Here is an 18,810-nt window from a genome sequence, read left to right as displayed (position 1 = left end):
TTTGGTTACAGTTACAATTTTTCTGTCTAATCCTGTCAGTATGTCCTTCTTCACCGGAGGGATGGCTGATGAGTCATGGAAGAGCATCTTTCTCCAGTCCCGCAGGAGCTCTCACCTCCATAGCCTCAGGTATTGCCAGGCTACTGCTCAAACAGGGAACATTTTGAAGCTGTGATTTTGATACCTGAATTATTCTTGGCTTTCAAATTTTTGTCAAGGGAAGTCAGCCGCCCTATATTGGCTTTTAAAGCAAAATAAAATACTTCTCTCCAGTCCTTCAGTGACAAAGGAGAAATAAAGTTGAGTGGGACATTTCACTGCCGGTGTTGCCACGTCTCTACTGACTTCATTTGAATGAAGAGACGCAGACAGCAAGAGACTGTTCCTGCTCCTGTGCATATCATCAGGGCTTCCTTGGCGGTGTGGGAAGATGCCGAGCACTTCAGTTACATTTGTACACGTGAGGAACTAACGTTCATGTGGCACAAGTAGCTGGAGTCTAAATCTCCTGGTTTCAAGCCGAATTACAGCTCTTCAGGAATGGTGCAACTTCCCAGAGGCATGGGGGGAGAGCAGATGCTTCCATAATGCAGAGGTTTCTGCCATGGATCGTAACTAACTCACAGGAGTAAAATCCTGAAATGAGTCCTGAAAATGTCTGCCTGACAGTTCAGACACACGCGTAGCTGTCTGTCGGAAAGGTCAGCTCTGTCCTGTGATGTTTCTTGTGCTTGATTATGGGGGACTGTGCAAGAAGGACAGGAAAGACTCCAACTGTCAGAATTATTTAAAAGATCTCTTGAGAAGGAAGGTCTTCATCCAGAGGAGGTGAGCTTTGTCTTGCAGGATGGAGGAGACCAAAACCAGGCATAGCATACAGAGAGAGAGAAAGACTTCAGAAGGACAGATATGTGTCAGACCCAACAATAAAGAGAAATTCCCAGTTATCTTTAATTAAGTCTCTTCCTGTCCAGTCACAGGGAAATAGGTCCCATGGCAATAAGAGAAAGGAAGGAAGTCAGTGCCTCCACTGTTAATTTAGGGCCCTCCTGGGGCAGACAGAGAATATTGTTGTGCATCTGCCCTGCTAACAGGCTTCATCCCATGGAGGGGTTCTGGCTCTTCCCAGCACCTCCAAAAGTGCCCTGAAGCCTCGTCCTGCAGCCAGAGGCCCTGGAGCATCCCCTGAGCAGAGAGACCAGGAGACCAAGGTGGACCGAGGACCCTGCTTGGGAGGACGGGAATTGGGAGAAGTGTGTGTTCAGGCCCAGCTGGTACTTGCTACCAAACAGCTATCAAGCAGTGATGGAAAAACCATGCAGCGTCTGTTTTCCAGAGGAGAGCTATGCTCGTGAGCCGCAGTGTGCAAGGGCTAAAATCTCTTGGTTAAAACGTAAGTTGCAAGAAATGAGCAAAATGTAATGTAAACAGTTTACACAGAGGTGAGCCTCTGCTGATTGCTGATATACACAGGCAAAATGAGTCTCTGTGTGAAAATGGCCTCATTTTGCCCTTGCCTGCCTTTTTTTATATAGTGGAATAACTGACTCTTCAACAAGGCAGAAGGCTCCACTACTTATGTTTCCACAGTGCATTTTCTCTCCCAAACAATGTTTGCTGCCCCAAGAGCCTAATTATCACCTAAGAGATGTTAACAGCCAGATCATTGAAACTTCCAAAAGGTTTTGATCAAATACAAGCAAGATGTAGTTTGTATTTTGCTGCCCTGTATTCCAGGAGCAGCTGGTCTCCTGAGGTAGTAAAGTGTGGACTAAGTTAATGAATTTAAATATGCTTCTGTTAGATCTTTTAATCATGAATGTAATTGCATCTGGTAGTCTTTTTAATTTTTAAATATAGAGTATGTGATTGGATTTCTTTTTTTTTTTTTTTCTTTTTCAAATTGCTACTGTTCCTCCCTTCAGGGAATTCTCCAGAAGGAAGACCTTGTCTTCCCAGAGTGAACATTGTGAATCTTTACTGTACTGATTCTTTCAATATTAATTTTCTGTATTAGCAGTCCCCTCTCTGTCCCTCTCTACAACTGCTTCTGCCTTTGTTATGTCTGGCATAATGAGGATATACATGTAGTAACAGGTACACCAAGCCCAAGTGTGGAGAGGGAGGAATTTACCTTTGGTTTTCCCTGTCTCTGATACATGCCTTTCATGCCAGCCCTGGCACTTGTCTCTAGGCTGACTGGAATAACAGGATGCACAGGAAGCATCAGCCCGGCTTCTCAGAAAGACTAACCAGGGGAATTTGAACCCCAATACCCGTGTCCCACAGTCAACTGAGAGATGTAGGTTTTCTGTGTTTGAGCTAATTAATAATAAACACCATCATCAGGTGAAATGGGGCAAAGAAAGGAAGAAGTGCTGGCCGTTCCTGTGATGCTAAAAGCTTTCCAGATCTCTTGCTGCCGTACCCACCGTCTCTTTGGGATGACAAAATGAAATATGCCAAGCTGAGATCCCACAGAGTACTCAAAGAAACGGATTGCAATGACCCTGCTACCCTCCAGCTCCCATTGGCAAAATACTCAAAGAAAAGACAAATTCTTATGTGAAGAGGCAGTCAGGGGATTGAATGACTCAGGGCTGTGGGATATGGAGCCTCATATAACAAGATCACCAGCTCTTATCCGTCGCAGGTTGGTAGTGACTGAAAACCTCTCCAAGCTCAGCAGTTTGCCAGGGTATGTGAAAGAACTAATGGCCTCAGCCCAGCAGATCCCTGTGGGCAGAGACTTATCACAGCATGCTCTAGGGATGTAGATTGCCACATTCTTATTTCAAAATTTACCAAACACAAGAAACTTTTTCTCTGTGATAATTGTTTTGACAGAGAGACTAAGCACATGGCTGCATTCAAAATGTGGTTATTTCAGTAGAGCTGTGCTGATAAACCCCTTTTGGAAGAGAATTTACACTGGCAAGCGTTCCTCTGTCTCTATAACTTAACCCATTTCCCTGGACAGAATAAGCTATACCCACAACTGTATATATAGCTACCTACAACTTTTTGCTGGCATTGCTATTTGCCTGACAATGTTCTTTTGTTATTTACTTCTCACAGTACAGCTATGCCAGGAAAACTTTTCCACATAACCTAAGCCTGTGAGAGAGAAAACTCCTGTGTAAATTTTTTGGAGGTGATGTTTCATAGTCAGGCCTGAGGCAGAGACTTAAGCAAAAGGCTCTATAGATACAGAACCGTAATCTCTCAACACAAAACCCAGTGCTCCACGGTTATGTATGCAACATCACCTGCAGGCCAGGGAGCACTTCGTACGCAATGTTTGTGTAAGCAGTGAATATGTGCCGTTAAATTGGAAATGTAAATACCAGTGGCAAGTACTTCCAAGTCCCTTTAGAAGGAAAGTTGTGTGTGCAGAGAATTGCCTTGGGAGGATGCGCTTGTGCCGACTCTCAGACTTGGTTGTGCCACCCCGTGGGAGGCTGCGGTTGGTACCCGGCTGTGGTGACTTCAGCGTGGCGTGGGGTGCTGTCGGGTGGCACACGGGCATCGCTGCCTCCAGCCCCAGCACGGAAAGGGAAGTATTCACATTACTGATTCCCGTTGTCCTCCTCTTCCCCCACCAACCCAATTAAATGAAATTGCACTTACGGCCTTAATATGTAAGACGTAACAAATCCCATGAGAAGGGAAGAAAAATATTGCCATAAGGAGAGGTTCCCCTCTGGGGGGGAGTGGCTGTTCAGCAGCAGGCAGGTGCCATCTGGTGGGAGCTGGGCCCCGTGCTGGTCTCTGGGAGAGCTGGATTTTCCCTTTGTGCTGGAGTGTGGGAGTATTCCCAGGCCGCAATAGAAGCAGGAGGAATAGTCCCACTGTCCACTTTCTTTGGAGAGATGCAAAGGGGTTTTCTGAGTTGAAAGCAGTGCTTTGGGGAATTGCAACGTACACTTTTAAGCACATAACTAGACTTAGCTGCAGTAGAGCTGCAGAGGAGCTTGCTTGCCTTTCAGCCAGCTAGGAGAGCTCCAGAGTCCTTCAAACAGAAGGTAAGGCAATAGCATTGGCCTGTATTTTAAAAAAAAAAAAAGTCTCTCACGGATTTATTAATCAAAAAACTGCGTTTCAAAATGACATTCAACACATTGCAGCTTTTCTGGTAGTTGTAAGTGCTCCTGCTAGCCACGGTGCAAGGGATCATTTACCACCCTTAGAAGCCGAAGAACCCATGGCTTGTTAGGGCATCATATGTTGTCATATCCCAGGGTGCTGTCCCTGTGAAATTCCCGCTTGGTAGTTTGTTGGACCTTACATTCACTCAGAGTTGCTAACTCTTTCAGCCTCTTAATGTATTGATCTGAGGGATCACCCAACAGAGAAATCCTGTGGTTGTTGGAGTTTTGAAGACTCAATGTCCCTCTGAAGACCCAAACCACAAGTCTGATCTGTGATTCCATGAGTGCAGCTAAGAGGAAACAAGAGGATTCCTGTAATTAGAAATAGCTTTGCTATTTCTTGCACCTCTCTCAGCAGTGCCTGGGACAGGTCACTGTCAGAGACAAGATGCTCGCTGGCCTAGACGGAAGGGTGATGGATTTGGAGCAGACCTTTCCAGCACTGCTCAGCTATTGAATTTTGGAGTCTTTGTTAGCTTCCTCAGTATGGCCATTTACTTAGGAGAGAAATTGTTTCTGTGACCTAGACCATGACTTTGACAACTCCTGTTGGGTATTTCCGCATGCCTGCTTTAAATGAACTGTGGCTGCCGAGGTTGGCAGAGAGTACTAGTGCTGTTTGGTATAAAATACCTGCACGCGTTACATATTTTCCTTTTCTTTAACAAACAGTATTAACAAAAGTGTTAATTGCAAACCAGCACATGCTGTGTTGTTTTCAGGCTCAAGCAAAAGAAGTTGAAACCAAGAATTAACCTACTGTTTTCAGATCAGTAATTTGTGAAAAATGGAGTAATGATGCCCATGAAGTCTCCAGTTGTGCTGTCAGGAAGGGCTGGTATGGGTTACAGTCACAGCATAACGAGTAGCACCCTCTTCGCCAGGCTGCAGCCTCTCCTGCCTACCTCAGCCCCACTTCTGTGGTGTCTTTGAGAGCAAACCCTAAGCACTTCCTTAGGTCTGACTCTGGACACGGGGCCACGTGCAGAAACCACTGCGACATGGGTTTCTTGATGCTGGCATGGCCTGTGTGAGATCAGTTGCTTTTTGCTGCATACTCTTTGATGGATTTGTTGCGTACGGCTTTTAGTAATGTCTTGATTTCCCAGGAAATAATGTGTTTTAGACAGAAGCCAGGCATCTTGTTACTCCTGCCAACTGGCAAGGAGGGTGCGTATATGCATATAGATATTTGGTGTTTAATAATTGAACCTGGAGATAGCAAGGTTGGCAGCATGTCTTTCAGCTTTAAAGACAGGGCTTTGTTATAGGAAAATGGGATGTTTTCCTGTGCTGAAGACAGATTTTTCTTCCGCAGCTAATCCTGGTGTCTGCAGCTGCTGTCTAGATACCACCTCCTAAAAGGCAGGGAATGAACTTCTGAACATCTGTAACAGTTACATTAAGTGGCGTGGTTTATTGTAGAATTATGGACGATGATGGCTGGATTACTAAATTGTAAATCAATCAAAGGCATTCTGATGATACTCTAAACCATGAGAGACAGACTCATGCAGGAAGAGACAGTGATTTATTGCACCAACTGGTAACACATCCATCCCCAGTCATTTTTATTTACCATTATTTTGAAAAGATTTCAACCCTTCATAAAAGCAGATAAAAAAAAGAAAACTGTAATGATGATAAAGTTTTGCTATAATGAAAATTGACACTCCTGCACTGTGATTTCTGGTGATAGGAAAGTGGCGGATAAGGAGCTTAAGATACACAAACTTTGCAGTAAATTAGTTGAACAATTGCCTTTGTTTAATGTCTTTTATGAGCAAATGAAGGGAGCTTTTTCCTTTTTATCCTTAAATCTATTCCTTTGAAAGTGTCTCACGCTATCTGTAGTTTTAAAACCATTGGTACGCAGTATTTTGAACGCTTAGCAAGTCATCTATTTCCAAGGCATTAGCAACACAGACAGGATTTATTTCAATCTCTGCAGTTGATTCTTTGATCCAGGGCTTCCTTAAGTGCATTCCAGTGCAATTAATTGGAAAAACAGTATAAGGCAGTGGCAACTCCAAGTGATCTTAAATGTAAAAGTGACTGATTAGTAGCTCTGCTTTCTTGAGGATTATCTATTTGTTGCATGGCAGCATCTGCTATTCCTGAGCAAGGGAGAGTCAGTTAATTGAGACGAGGGAGCTTTGGTACTCTTTGTAAGCCACTAATATGACTATTCACACGAAAAGAAGTGTGGGAACCTCTCCTGGCACTGATTTTAAGAAGGAACTGGGTAAATAGAATTAGGAGCAGTCAGCTATCTCGTGCCGTTAGGTGTACGGCGGTATGTAGTTCACATTGATTTGCTTTGCTGGGCAGTAGTCGTTCCCTTTCGCTAGCAGCCCTACGTGGCTCACAGAGGAGCTCTTTGGAAACCAGTCCTTGCAACAGCTTGCACTGTGGCTGCTTCCAGGAATGGGTTTTGCCGCTCTTTGTGGTTTTCTTCCTTGGGATGTCTTGTTTCTTGACGTACCCTGGCTGGCTGAAAGTTATAATGTTTACTTGTATGTCCAGGACATGTCCATCTGGTTTCAAAATTCTGTGCATCTGGATCCTGTTTCCTGAGTCTTCCCACTCCAATCAATAAAAGTAGCCATCCATCAGTTTTTGATTGGAACAAGATTGATCCACGAGCAACTCACGGGTGTCTGTGTTGCAGTTGCAGCTGCCTGACACAAATATTGCATCCCTTTTGGCTGAGGCAGGCAGTTGCCAAGGAATTCAATTGTCCTGCATAAGCGATCAATATCTGCTCCTCCGACTACTCTTGCTCCCTTAATCTTCCTGTATGGTTTCTTTATAATTTAATCTTCTTCAAGGAGACATACTTCCTGTCGATCATGCTGTTACACTTTGCTTGAATCTTTCTTGAATCTCACTGCCAGTGGAGCTCCTGTGATTGCAAGAGAAGCTGGCTTACAGTTCAAAAGAAAATGCAAATTCCAGCCTATCTGTTTTGTTTGCAGCTGATTCAGTAAATATCTTTGCATATTGCGTAGTTACTTCTGCTTTGTCTTTGCGCTATTTCAGCTTGCTTCTGGTTTTCTTTTTTCCGTGTGGCAATATCCCAATGGTTCGTTCTGCTGCATCCTGAAGTGTGCAGGAATCAGCTGCAGAAATCCTGCTTCATTAGGTAAAATATGCACTTGTTTTATTCATTTTACCCATCTTGACACCTGGGAAGGCTGAATCCCTGGCATTCTCTCTCTTCCCAGGGCAAAGACAGTAGGAAGCTGTGCAGATTTCAATGCAGAACCAGTGCAGTCCTGATGACGAGGGGGAAACTTAAAGTTCAGGCTCCCTGCTAACATGGCAGCCTGCACTGGCAGTTTATTAGGGGACAGCACTTACCCCCTGGAGCTGGAATGAGACCCTGACTGTTTTCCATTTAAACTCTCTAGTGATAGGGTGAAAAATGCTGTCTCGTGCTACCTATCCAGTGGGTCCCTGATACGTAGATGTCTCACTGCAAATGTCTTAGTACTCTTCAGGGGTTGATTTGTTTCTTGCTTGATTCTAAAGTGTCTAACATACAAGGAGAAACTCAAAAAAATCATGGGTACAGTACCCTTCTAGGAAATATTTTATAGTAAATATGGCTGTAATGTGTTACTAAAATCTGTATTTTGTATAATGCTAAAATCAATAAAAATGAAAGTCTCCGAGATAGAGCCAATAAGTGAAGGGAGTGAAAATTTTTCTTATGGAGAATGGCAGTGTTTTTTCATCCTGAAATTTCCTACCTTGATGACAGCAGGGGCAATCATAAAAGCAAAAGAATGCAAAGAATAGACATGGGTTGCAGTCCACATTTCTACCGTCTGTCCTCTGCCAGCACTGATGTAATCCTTCTGGCAGTGAAACTTTCCATTGCAGTCTGTCAGCATTCAGATGTGCTATTGATTAGCTGGTTTACTAAGGTCACTTAGGAATCACAACAAACCTCCTGAAACTTGGCAAAGGTAATAAATCAAAGGTATTTGATTTGTAACTTGCCATCATTTTTGGTGCCTTGCTTCAGTAGAAGACAGCAGTCAACACTTCCTAAGCGCTTGATATGGGGAAAGTTACGATGGCAAAAGAAAGCACTTGTTTATAAACGGTGCAAGTAACATAAGCTTTTAATGGGTCCTAGAGGAGCCCAAGGCTCCGGAGGGCTCTGGAATGCCTTCCTCTCCGCCCCCATCTGCTCCCCTCGCCCTGACCCCCACTTTTTTTTTGCAAGCCTTTGGCCAATTTTCATCACATCTGTCATTTTGAAAAATGAACTGGCGGTTCATTCCTAAGGTTCATAACATGTCATCTATCTTTTTTTAGATTAACTTGTTTGCAAGAGACAGTGCAACAGGAAATTCTTGTGCTTACCCAGCAGCTCAATTTTCTTGCAAAGCAGAGATGTTGTTAAAACTCATAGTCTGTGTCTATTCCGCTAATTGGATATAAAAGTCATGAGACATGAGGGTGATAGGACCATACTTGTTTCCTGGGTAAAAGCCTATTAGTAGTATATTGCTAACAAACCTGAACCGGGGCTAAGTGTGTAACAGTGTGTTATGAACCCAGCAAGCATCAGTACTGCACAACACTGAGACCTAAGGTAAAAACGTGATAATGATAAAGATAACGAACCTGAAAGCATCCATTTCTGATCATTTCAGAGGAATTAATACCCAGCCATACTTACCTTGATGCTGCATTTGATTCCAGACATAAAATGCACCCTTGTATTACCATATGTACCTCACCAGCGTGGAATATTCTGTCATACCTGCCACTCCCAAGGTGGGTATCAAGGCTACATGTGTCCCCCCAGCTTTCTAACAGACCACGGTTTCACTCATCTGCCCTTGGGGCTGACTTACATCCTTTGCACCTCCACTCGAGCTCTGCAGCCTTTGCCAATATAATTCAGAAGGAATATCTGTGTAAAAGGAATAGATACGTAATAGTATTCCAACTATGCTTTGTAGACCTACCTTTCTTTGTAGGTCAACTTTAAATAGAGATGTCTCACACTGCGCTGTTACTGGGCTGCAGCCATGGTGTGTGCAGAGGCAGATGCGGACACACAGCATTACCACTCCTACAGATTCCAAAATGAAGGCTGGATTGCTGCAGGGTGTCGGGATTGAGGACACAGAGTGATCTTTTCCTTGGCTTCCTGGCTGCAGGTTTCTTCCCCACCAGGCTGGAGAAGGCCCTTGCAATTGTGTTTTGACTCTATCCGCTCTTTTTAAAGCTGTGACTCAGAGCCCGTGCATGTCCTGCAAACACTAAAAGAGGAGATTTTGCCCAAAGTTGTTCTGAGTGCATGGAGGGGTGGTTGTTCCTCCTGTGAAATGCCTGAGCTGCTGCTTGCTCCTTTGTCTCCTTCTTCGCTGGCAGCTTCTGTTACCTTTTCTACTGCCTTTGCAAGAAAGATGTGTTGTGTTTGGTACGCACAGGTACACACACGCACGAGCTTCCCACTCCTTGGCCGGCACTGCAGTGTGACCGTTCATGGTATGATGAAAGGCTGCATCACCAGGATTGTGAAGTATCCAAGATCCCCCACATTTTAAGAAATACACGTGGGAAAAAAGAGAGGTGTGGCTTTGCATGCATGCCTACTCACAGTTAAATTATTTTTTTTTACTCAGGGTTAAATAGTACTGGTATTTTTAAGTGTATATTTAATGAATATAGCACATTTTAATTCCTGCTAAAAGATAGAAATATGTAATAGATTCTGACTCTACAACTATTTAAATCCAAAAGACCAGACCTCAGTAATCTCAGGTTCATTTACACTCTGAAATCTGGTACAGATCTACTTACACCCTCAGCCAGTATTGTTGTGGCTTCTGGAATCAGAGTTGCCTCTCTTTTTCCATTTTTAATCCGTTCTTCCCCAAGAGGTTTTTAGAATAGAATAGAATAGAATAGTTCAGTTGGAAGGGACCTGCAATGATCATCTAGTTGAACTGCAGTTCTCCTGGGCAATAACTGTGAACTGGAAGGGCAGCAGGTAAGGCTGCAGCCCCAAAAGCCGTATAAATGTTGCCAGCTATAGAAGTGGTCTTTTTTCAGGGGCTGCTGGTGGTCACACCCCATCCTGTGTTTCACAGGGAGTTAGACATGTCATGTCAGCGAGGATCCAAAGCTCCGAGCACCCAGCAGATGCTCAGATGCCGGGTTGCTAAGCCAGGGTCTTCCACAGACTCCAGAATCTGCTTTGAAACGCCTTTCTTGGGAATGGAGGAATATATGTTTGTATTAAACTGCATTTAAGTTATCCTGGAAGCTGGGGGTGCAGATCAATCAGTAGTGGTTTCTTGGAGCTGGTGTGACATGCGAGGCTCCACTTTGCATGTGCCTGAGATTAGGGTAAGTGGGCGAGTGGTTTCTGGAGCATCCACATACAGACAGGCATTCATACAGCAGCTTTTTGTTTAAACACTCTGAAAAATGCAGCCAAATTGTGAAAGGGTGTAGCCTCTCCACAACTCCGCTTCCTTTTCACGAAGGGGTGGCCGGACTGAAACACCCCGTTTTACTTGCTGAAACCCACCCTTGTGTATTTAAAAACCTGTGCTTTGGATTGCATCCAGCCAAGAGAGTCTGTGAGAGTTTGATTTTTCCATTCGGAAGAAAAGCATGTCAATTTGTTTGTAGTAGGAGAGTATTCTCCTCTGCCTCCAACTCCTGAAGCAGCTCGAGGGTGGTTTCTCGGGATTAGCTCTCGGTGGGCCGTCAGTGGCATAGCCCGGGCTTCGCTGCATCGGGAATTGGCCCATGGTGAAATCGGACCCTGGGAAGAGTCCCCGAGTGAAAATCTGGAGGGCGAGCATAGCCTGTGTAATGGTTGGTTGTTACATTTCAAAACATCCTATTTTTCAGTACAGCAGAGTCCCAAGAGCAGAGACCATCAGGCAAAACAAACCCAACTGTGCAAAACAAACCCAGTTACCAAAGCAAGCAGGGACTTGCTGTAAAGACATCCCCCTCGTTTACTGGAAAAGAAAAACATTGATGTAGGTGTTTACACAGTCTGAGCACTGGAGGATTGGCTTTGCTATTAAGTTTCTTGGCTTTCGGAGTTTTGTGTGGCAACCTTTATTTAAACATAGCGGACAGAAGAGACTTGTTTATTTTGTTTATTTGTTTGTTTGGGGTTTCTTTCTTTTTCTATGACTTTTAAAGGGCTGAAGAGTTTATTGTGTGTGAAATGCAGGAAGAGTCTAAATGAACACCAGATGAGAGGAAATAGACTGAGGAAAATTAGGGCTATTTGCTACCAAAGGAAGTAATCATTGTACATATATTAAGTTCCAATCTCTAACTGAGAGTGTGTTTTGTTATGCAAGAAATCTGACTGTAGAATACAAAGGGAAATACGTGAAGTCTTTCCAAGTTTGGGCTTTAACATTGGTAAGCAGGAGTTTGGTGGACTGGGGGTAAATAAGGCAGGAGGCAACTTATACTGAAGCACGTGGTGGGGTTGGCTGGAGAGTGTTGTGCAGCCCAGAGCTTCCCACCAGAGCAGAAGGTCATTTTGTGGCTCTGTGCAGAAGGGTAAAACAGTTTTTCATATGTCTGTTATTTGTAGGTAACATGTAGTATGACTTTATAATGAGAATATAAATTCCCTATAAACTTTCATCTGCCACATTCTCAGCTCATCCATCATTAGAGACACCTGACTCACCTTTACTTCTTATTTACCTGTAAGTCATTGCTGGAACTGCTCCTTTGGGATATACTGTCCACTTTTGGTGGAGATAACCGTTACCTAATAATCCCCTTAATTTTCTCTGTAAGATGGGGGTTTAAGTGATCGCAGTAGGGGTGCTGACAGCTCTACTTCTTCTTTCCTCGGTCCCTGCAGAGTAACAGCAGGGTAGGTGCACGTTTTCATTTCGCTGGTGGGAGGCAAAATCACTGGTTGTTTTAGTGATAAAGTATTTACAGTAAGGGCCAGTATGAATTGAGTAAGGGCCCTCACAAATTATTTGAGGAGTGCGTAATACACAGGCTTGGCTTACAAAGATGCCTTAAATCAGCCACAAATTTGACGTTACTACTTCTTTTAAACAAAACAGAGTGTTTCTCATTCCTGCAAGCTGGCGGACACCCTGTTTAGTTCAGTTAATTCAGTAAGGACATAGAAAAATTTTTTAATTATTTTTTTCTTTAGCAGTAGAAAAATTGTAGCCTGGGGACATGTTGCTTTGACAGATTGGGGTTATATGGTTGAAGCTGACCTACGCGGCTTCCTTCCCCTTCCCCCTCCTGGCAGGCAGGATGGAGCCTTTATGATTGGAAGTGGCTATCCTTATTTTGCCTTTTATCTGATGGAAGGCCACCACAGTAGTCAAGAAGGACTTGTTATAGATTTTGCTTTTCCTGTGAGGGACTCTTGAAAGCTCAGTGAAGAACCTGTAGAAATAAGAAATAAGATATTTTGGCTGTGTGGGAGGGAAGCATTTAATCACAGTGAAGAATAGGGGACTGCACAGTCAAATAAGCAGTTCTTGGCAGATTTTAAGAGACCAGCGGTGGGAAGTAAGAAGGGTGTATCGAATAGGAGTGTCGGCAAGCATAAATGGAAATGAACTGAAAAGAGATAATAGCATCATATTTAGAATGTGTCACTTTATCAGAATTATGTTGACTGGTTATTAGCAAAAGAGAATGAATTGTTTTTTTAGAGGAAGAAGGGTTTCATTTCCCCATCATTAGCTGAGGAACCTGCTGACAGGAATTAAGGCAGAATATCAGTAAATGGGGGTTTCAGCCACTCCCTCATGTCGGCAAGAAGGGGTTATTTTTAACCCAGATCTGCTCAGTGACTGCGTTTGCAGCATGGCCCTGCAAAAAAAAAAAAACAAAACAACTGTGCTGGCAAAACTAAGGATGCTTTGTGCTGCTCTGTGAGAATGGGAAGGAGAGGTCTGGGGTGGGAATCCTGTAGGGCAACAGTGCCCCTGACGCCTGTGTCATGAAAATATGCCTCAAGTTAACTATTGTCCTCTGACCTCAATCCATGCTGAAACAGGGGCTTTGCATAATCATTGAAGGCGACGGTTCCTGCTCCAAAAGATGTTATGCTTTGAATTGCCAAAATAGACAAAGGAGACGTTGTCAGCCCTTCACACGTGGGAAACAGAGGCAGAGAGACAGAGAGTTGTCTGGGGCACAGAGGCTGATTTTGACAGAAGGGGTCCTTACACGCAAGTTCCCGGAATTCATTTGTGTACTACAACCACAAGATTGCCCTTCCTTTCTAATGTTGGATTTTGTTTCTCCCTGAAACTTCAGTTCCAATACAGCGTTGTTTATCAAAAACATGATTTCCTTTTGCTCTGTTTAATAAATACGCTAGTGATTGTTTCCTCAGATAAAACTGTGCAGCTTGCATGCAGATCCAAGTTGCAAGGTTGAAGTTGCAAATGCCCCAGGGGGCTTCAGGTGGATTTTCACATTGGGACCCCCAGGGACAATAATGCAAGGAAAGGCAGAGGTGTCACTTCGGCTTCTGCTTTTCTTTGTCCTCCTGGGGATCACAGCCCCATGGGGATGTAGAAGGGGAGCCTGCAAGAGTAGTAATGCTGTTCTGCCCAGCTTCACATGGGAAGAAAAAGAAAAGAAATATCTTACTAACTAGAACGTCCATTTTTCTCTCTCAAGCTGGTTAACTCCAGGAAGGCCAGTCAGACTTGGCATTGCATGACCAAACAGGGGCTGTTTGGGTTTTTTATGAGGCACTATTGAGTGGAACCATCTGGGCTAGGAGAAGACCACACTTCTGAAATGAGCCTTTAGGAATACGTAAGTTAAGTAGCTGTCTGGGGCACCATGCTGAAAGAAAGGGCACTCACAGCTGCATGTATTTTATGGGTTTATTTTATCTCTGATGACAAAAGAGAACTTACTAGTCATGTGGTGCCTCATAAATTTCAAGCCACTGCTGACAAGTGGCACTGCCTGTGTTCTCAACCACGCTGACAAAGTTCCCCCGACTTTCTGGCTCATGATGGTAATAACGATGCTGCTAATGGATGATGCTTTAGAGAGATAATCTGACTTTTCTCGGAACTTAAAGGCAATCCCCAAGTTACAGTTTGAGAACGGAAGCTTCAGTATCTTAAGTACTTTGGCTGAATACTTCCATGCTCATTCATCTAATATCCAAGTGGCTCATCTCGCTGGTTCCTGAGGCCCCAGTCTTTCTAAAGGTGTGCTGTTCACTTTCCTGAGAGCTAAGGGAATCTGCACCTCTGAAACTAATATCCTTCCAGAAAGCTAAATACAGGTTTGGAAGCGTACCTTTCAGTATGTCAGTGGTGCATCTCAACTTAGGCAGTTTAAACTATTCTTTTGCATTGCAGGCTCTGATTAGTTTGGTGGTTTGTTTTTTTTTTTTTTTTTATTTATGCCCCATTTGGGCAGCTTCCTCAAGCACCTCCAGAGGCTTGGTTCCACTGCCTGTGTTCCAGTTTCCAAAGATACATCATATTTCTGTGATAGGAGACAAGCTCCCCTCCTTCAAGCACTTTTCTATGTGACAGACCTGGAAAGGGGCACATCAAATTCAGTAGGATTTCAAAAAATGGAACATATTTCCCTATGCTTTCTATTCACTGAGATGAACCTTAGAGAGAGATCGCTATTGGTAAAATATTTACCAGTGTATCGCCTGAACTAAGATAATAGCTCTTATAGTGCAGATGTGAAGAAAGAAATACTTGCTCCTTAACCCTTTTTCAATCCGTGTCCTGTTCAAACTGTCTCTGTTTCAATGGACCCTAGAAGCTTTGTGTGATCTTTATTAATCTGATTTACTAATAGACTCGTAAAGTTCAAACAGAGAGAGAGAAGACAAGCTGGACTGAGGCTTACAGGAATCAGATTCATGCCAGCTCTGCCACAGGCCCCCATTTGACTGTATGCACATCATTTAATATTTGTGGGTCCCCTGTCTACAAAATGCAGATACTAATTCTTCTTTTTTTCCCTATCTGCATACTTGTATAGACTACAGGTTTGGACAGGAATCGGCTCCCCCTGTGTCTTTGGATACCTCACAAATGAGTCCCTGATCTTAGGTGAAACTTTAGTTGCTTCTGTAAGCCACATCATAGTAATTGGCTTCAACCTGCTTCAGGAAAAAAATGCAACCTTTGGATTACATTGGTGTAAATAAAAAGTCCACTGCAGTTCACAAGTCAAAAAAAATGCTGGTAGTGTTTAGCATCAATGTCTATCGCTTGAACATCTGGCATTCATCACTGCTTTCCTTTTCCTTCCACTGTCATATTTTATCCCCATCTGTTAGAGGTTTCTTAGCACTGTCTATATAAATCATAGCTGCATCTCAGTCTGGGTAGTTGAATCATTACAGGCTGCAATGTAAATGAAGGAAAAAGAGGTAAATTTAAGGGAAGTGTTTCTCTTATGCACTCTGCTCCCCTTGTTTTTCCCTTCTCCCTGTACACAGATAGTACTCGACAGTATTACTAGACAGCATTACTAGATAGCATGATACCCTTGCTGTGAAGAGAGATGGAAAAGTTTCCAAAAATAGCAAATGTTTTTACCAGCCCTAGTTCTGAAGGCAGAAAGCAGGAGAGGAGTTGGAGCTGGAGTGGACACCCATTGCCATTGTTGGAAAGACCAAAATTTACTGCTTTGAAACAACCCTTCAGCAAGTTAGTAATAAATTGGGAAAGCAAACATTCCTTAAAATCAGACTTCCCGGGCAATGTCTTTGATGTATTTTCTTAAAATTAAATTACTCTTATTGCAGTAATTTAGCTTACTGCTAGGAAGAATAATATTGAAGGTGCTAGGAAAATATGGGTGTGTTAATATTAGCCAAAGCAGAATTATTTTACTTCTGCGCCCCCAAAAAACAACTGTGCAGTGCCTTCACAATGGCCATCACATTCAGCTCTCCCAAGCCATGCTGGCAGGGCAGCAAGCCATAGCGGCATTCCAAAGATGCATTTCTGATGGAGAAATGAATCCACCACCACCCCTATATGAAACATTTCCAGTAGCGTATGTGCGTTACCCTGCCAAAGCCAGGTACTCCCGTTTGTGCACAGTGTCACAGAGCGCTGTGAGCTGGGAGCACATGTGGATTTAACTCCCTGCTAGCCTCAGCAACTAGAGAAGGTATTTCCTTGTTCTAGAAACACTCGGAGACAACATAGTCCCAAGCTACTGGAAGTTAGGGAAAAAAAGGCCCACTTCTCTGTCTGGAGAGGGCTGTTGCAGAGTGCCATCGCTATCAATTCCAGAATTTCATCCACGCTCAAGATGGGCTGAGGCTGGGGGGTCTCTTTGTACAAGACAGCTGTCATGTTTTCAGTTCAAAGGACAGCTTGTGTTGTTGGGGACTTCATTATACTTGGAACAGCAAGAATGCCCCATGTCACTATGTGTGTTTCTCCTGATTGTCTTCCTTTTTCCTCCTTTTTAGTCTCATGTGTCAAAAGCATGTCTTAAGTTTGTTTGAACTGATAGCAGATTAGCTGAAATGAGAATAAACTATTGCTGCTATTGCTGCTTGTCAACGCATGCCTTCTCTTTCTACAAAGCATATTGCATTTATGATTCCCCATTATTTTTCACTTATGCTCCTGTGGTGTTATCCTGCTACTCACTGCAGACTCCCAAATTTCAGCTCGGCAGCCAGATCAATCAAGCAGTAGGTGTCCTGGTCAGCATCTGCATGAAGTGAAAATGATAGGCCCAGCTCATAAACAGACCAGTTACTGGGCTGTCCTGCAGAGCAAGGCCTGGCTGATTCAGAGGGCACATGGTCGTGTGAGAGGCCAGGCAGTCCCTGAAGTCACAGTTGCTCTCTGAAGTTGGTAGATCGGTTGAATCCTGATGATTTGTTCTGACATTGCAGTCTGTTGCTGGAAATGAATGTCCTGGTGAAAGCGTTAGTACTTGGCAAGACTAAAATGGTGGGCAATGAGAAAGAAAACCATGGGTCTAACGTTGCACAAACTACTTTGCATGAGGTACTGCAAGAAGAAAATCATCCAAGAGTACAGAGAAATGAATGCTGTGATGTTGATTTACTCTTGTCTTTTTGATATCTGCACTAGATCTCAGCTTGCCAGGCATCTTTCGCATTACTAACAGAATATTTATTGTATTTTCTGTTCTTCTTGTAGAAAATTTTACTACATCACACTGCTGAGAGACCCGGTATCTCGTTACCTCAGCGAATGGCGTCACGTCCAACGAGGAGCTACTTGGAAGACCTCCTTGCACATGTGTGATGGCAGGACACCAACTCCTGAAGAGCTGCCATCGTGCTATGAAGGCACGGACTGGTCAGGCTGCACGCTGCAGGAGTTCATGGATTGCCCGTATAATTTGGCCAACAACCGCCAAGTGAGAATGTTGGCTGACTTGAGCTTAGTGGGCTGCTACAACATGTCTTTCATCCCAGAGAACAAGCGAGCACAGATCCTGCTGGAGAGCGCAAAAAAGAACCTCAAAGACATGGCCTTCTTTGGCCTGACAGAGTTCCAGAGAAAGACTCAGTACCTGTTTGAGAGAACTTTTAATCTGAAATTCATCCGGCCCTTTATGCAGTACAACAGTACCCGCGCAGGAGGGGTGGAGGTGGATAATGACACCATCCGGAGGATTGAGGAGCTCAATGACTTGGACATGCAGCTCTATGACTATGCAAAGGACCTCTTCCAGCAGCGCTACCAGTACAAACGGCAGCTAGAGAGGATGGAACAGAGGATAAAGAATCGGGAAGAGAGGCTTCTTCACCGGTCCAATGAAGCACTTCCCAAGGAAGAGACCGAAGAGCAAGGACGCTTGCCCACTGAGGACTACATGAGCCATATTATAGAGAAGTGGTAGCCTAGGCAGACTTTTATATTAATGATATTCTAGGGTTTCCATATAAAAGATCATGGAAGTAAAATTACAAAAACAACACAAAATATTTTATTTAAAAGCAAGTCTGTAAAACAGAAGATAGATTGCTTCCTTAAGCATAGGGTCTTTTTACTGTTTCTTACAAGACCAATGAGATTCTTAAAAAAAATAAATACATAAAAATAAAAAAAAGGGTCAACATTATAATGCAGAGGTAAAAAATGCACAAATGCAGTTACCCACTCTTAAGGCCAAATACAAAAGAATGTTTCTTATCCTCACAATTCAGACACAAGTGGCAGAAGTAGGCGTTTATCCCCTGAGCATAATGATACTTTATTAAAAATCAAGGAAACAGAGGTTTTCTTTTGTGGATGTTTTTGGAGGTGGGACGGCAATTGCATTGTTTGTAAGTAAAGGATAACGGTGACTACATTGAGGATGTGCTGTCCTGTCAGGCTGTGATGGGAGCACAAGAGCAGTCACTTTGTTTCAGCTGGCAGCCACTGCCAGAAAGTAGAGCACCATAAAAAGAAGAAGAAAAACATCAGAGGATGAGAAACATTAAAGCAAATTGACTACGGCCTAGGATATGTACTTAGCACAGTGGTTTTGATACATTGCACTGGTATCACATATGCATACTCAACTTCATCACAAAAATAATAGGGAATTCATGCACAGAGCTCCCAGATTTGTTTCACAGGCAGGTCCCAAAACAAGTTAAAAGCCAACCAAATTCCATATA

The 18,810-nt window shown here is 43.5% G+C and overlaps 1 protein-coding gene across 1 annotated transcript; it reads left to right on the top strand.

Moving 5' to 3' along the window:
• Positions 1–17,335: 17,335 nt before the first annotated feature.
• On the top strand, positions 17,336–18,117 carry HS6ST1 (heparan sulfate 6-O-sulfotransferase 1; the record flags this gene model as incomplete). Its single annotated transcript, XM_009703768.1, has 1 exon — positions 17,336–18,117. A coding segment is annotated over one exon (709 nt), but the record flags the coding sequence as incomplete, so codon positions are not given.
• Between the last annotated feature and the right edge of the window lie 693 nt (positions 18,118–18,810).

The sequence above is a fragment of the Cariama cristata genome, unplaced genomic scaffold (genome assembly GCF_000690535.1).
Source record: "Cariama cristata isolate BGI_N322 unplaced genomic scaffold, ASM69053v1 scaffold2297, whole genome shotgun sequence".
Taxonomy (NCBI): Eukaryota; Metazoa; Chordata; class Aves; order Cariamiformes; family Cariamidae; genus Cariama; species Cariama cristata.
The sequence above is the reverse complement of the archived record's forward strand: the minus strand, read 5'-3'. Positions and strand labels throughout refer to the sequence as shown.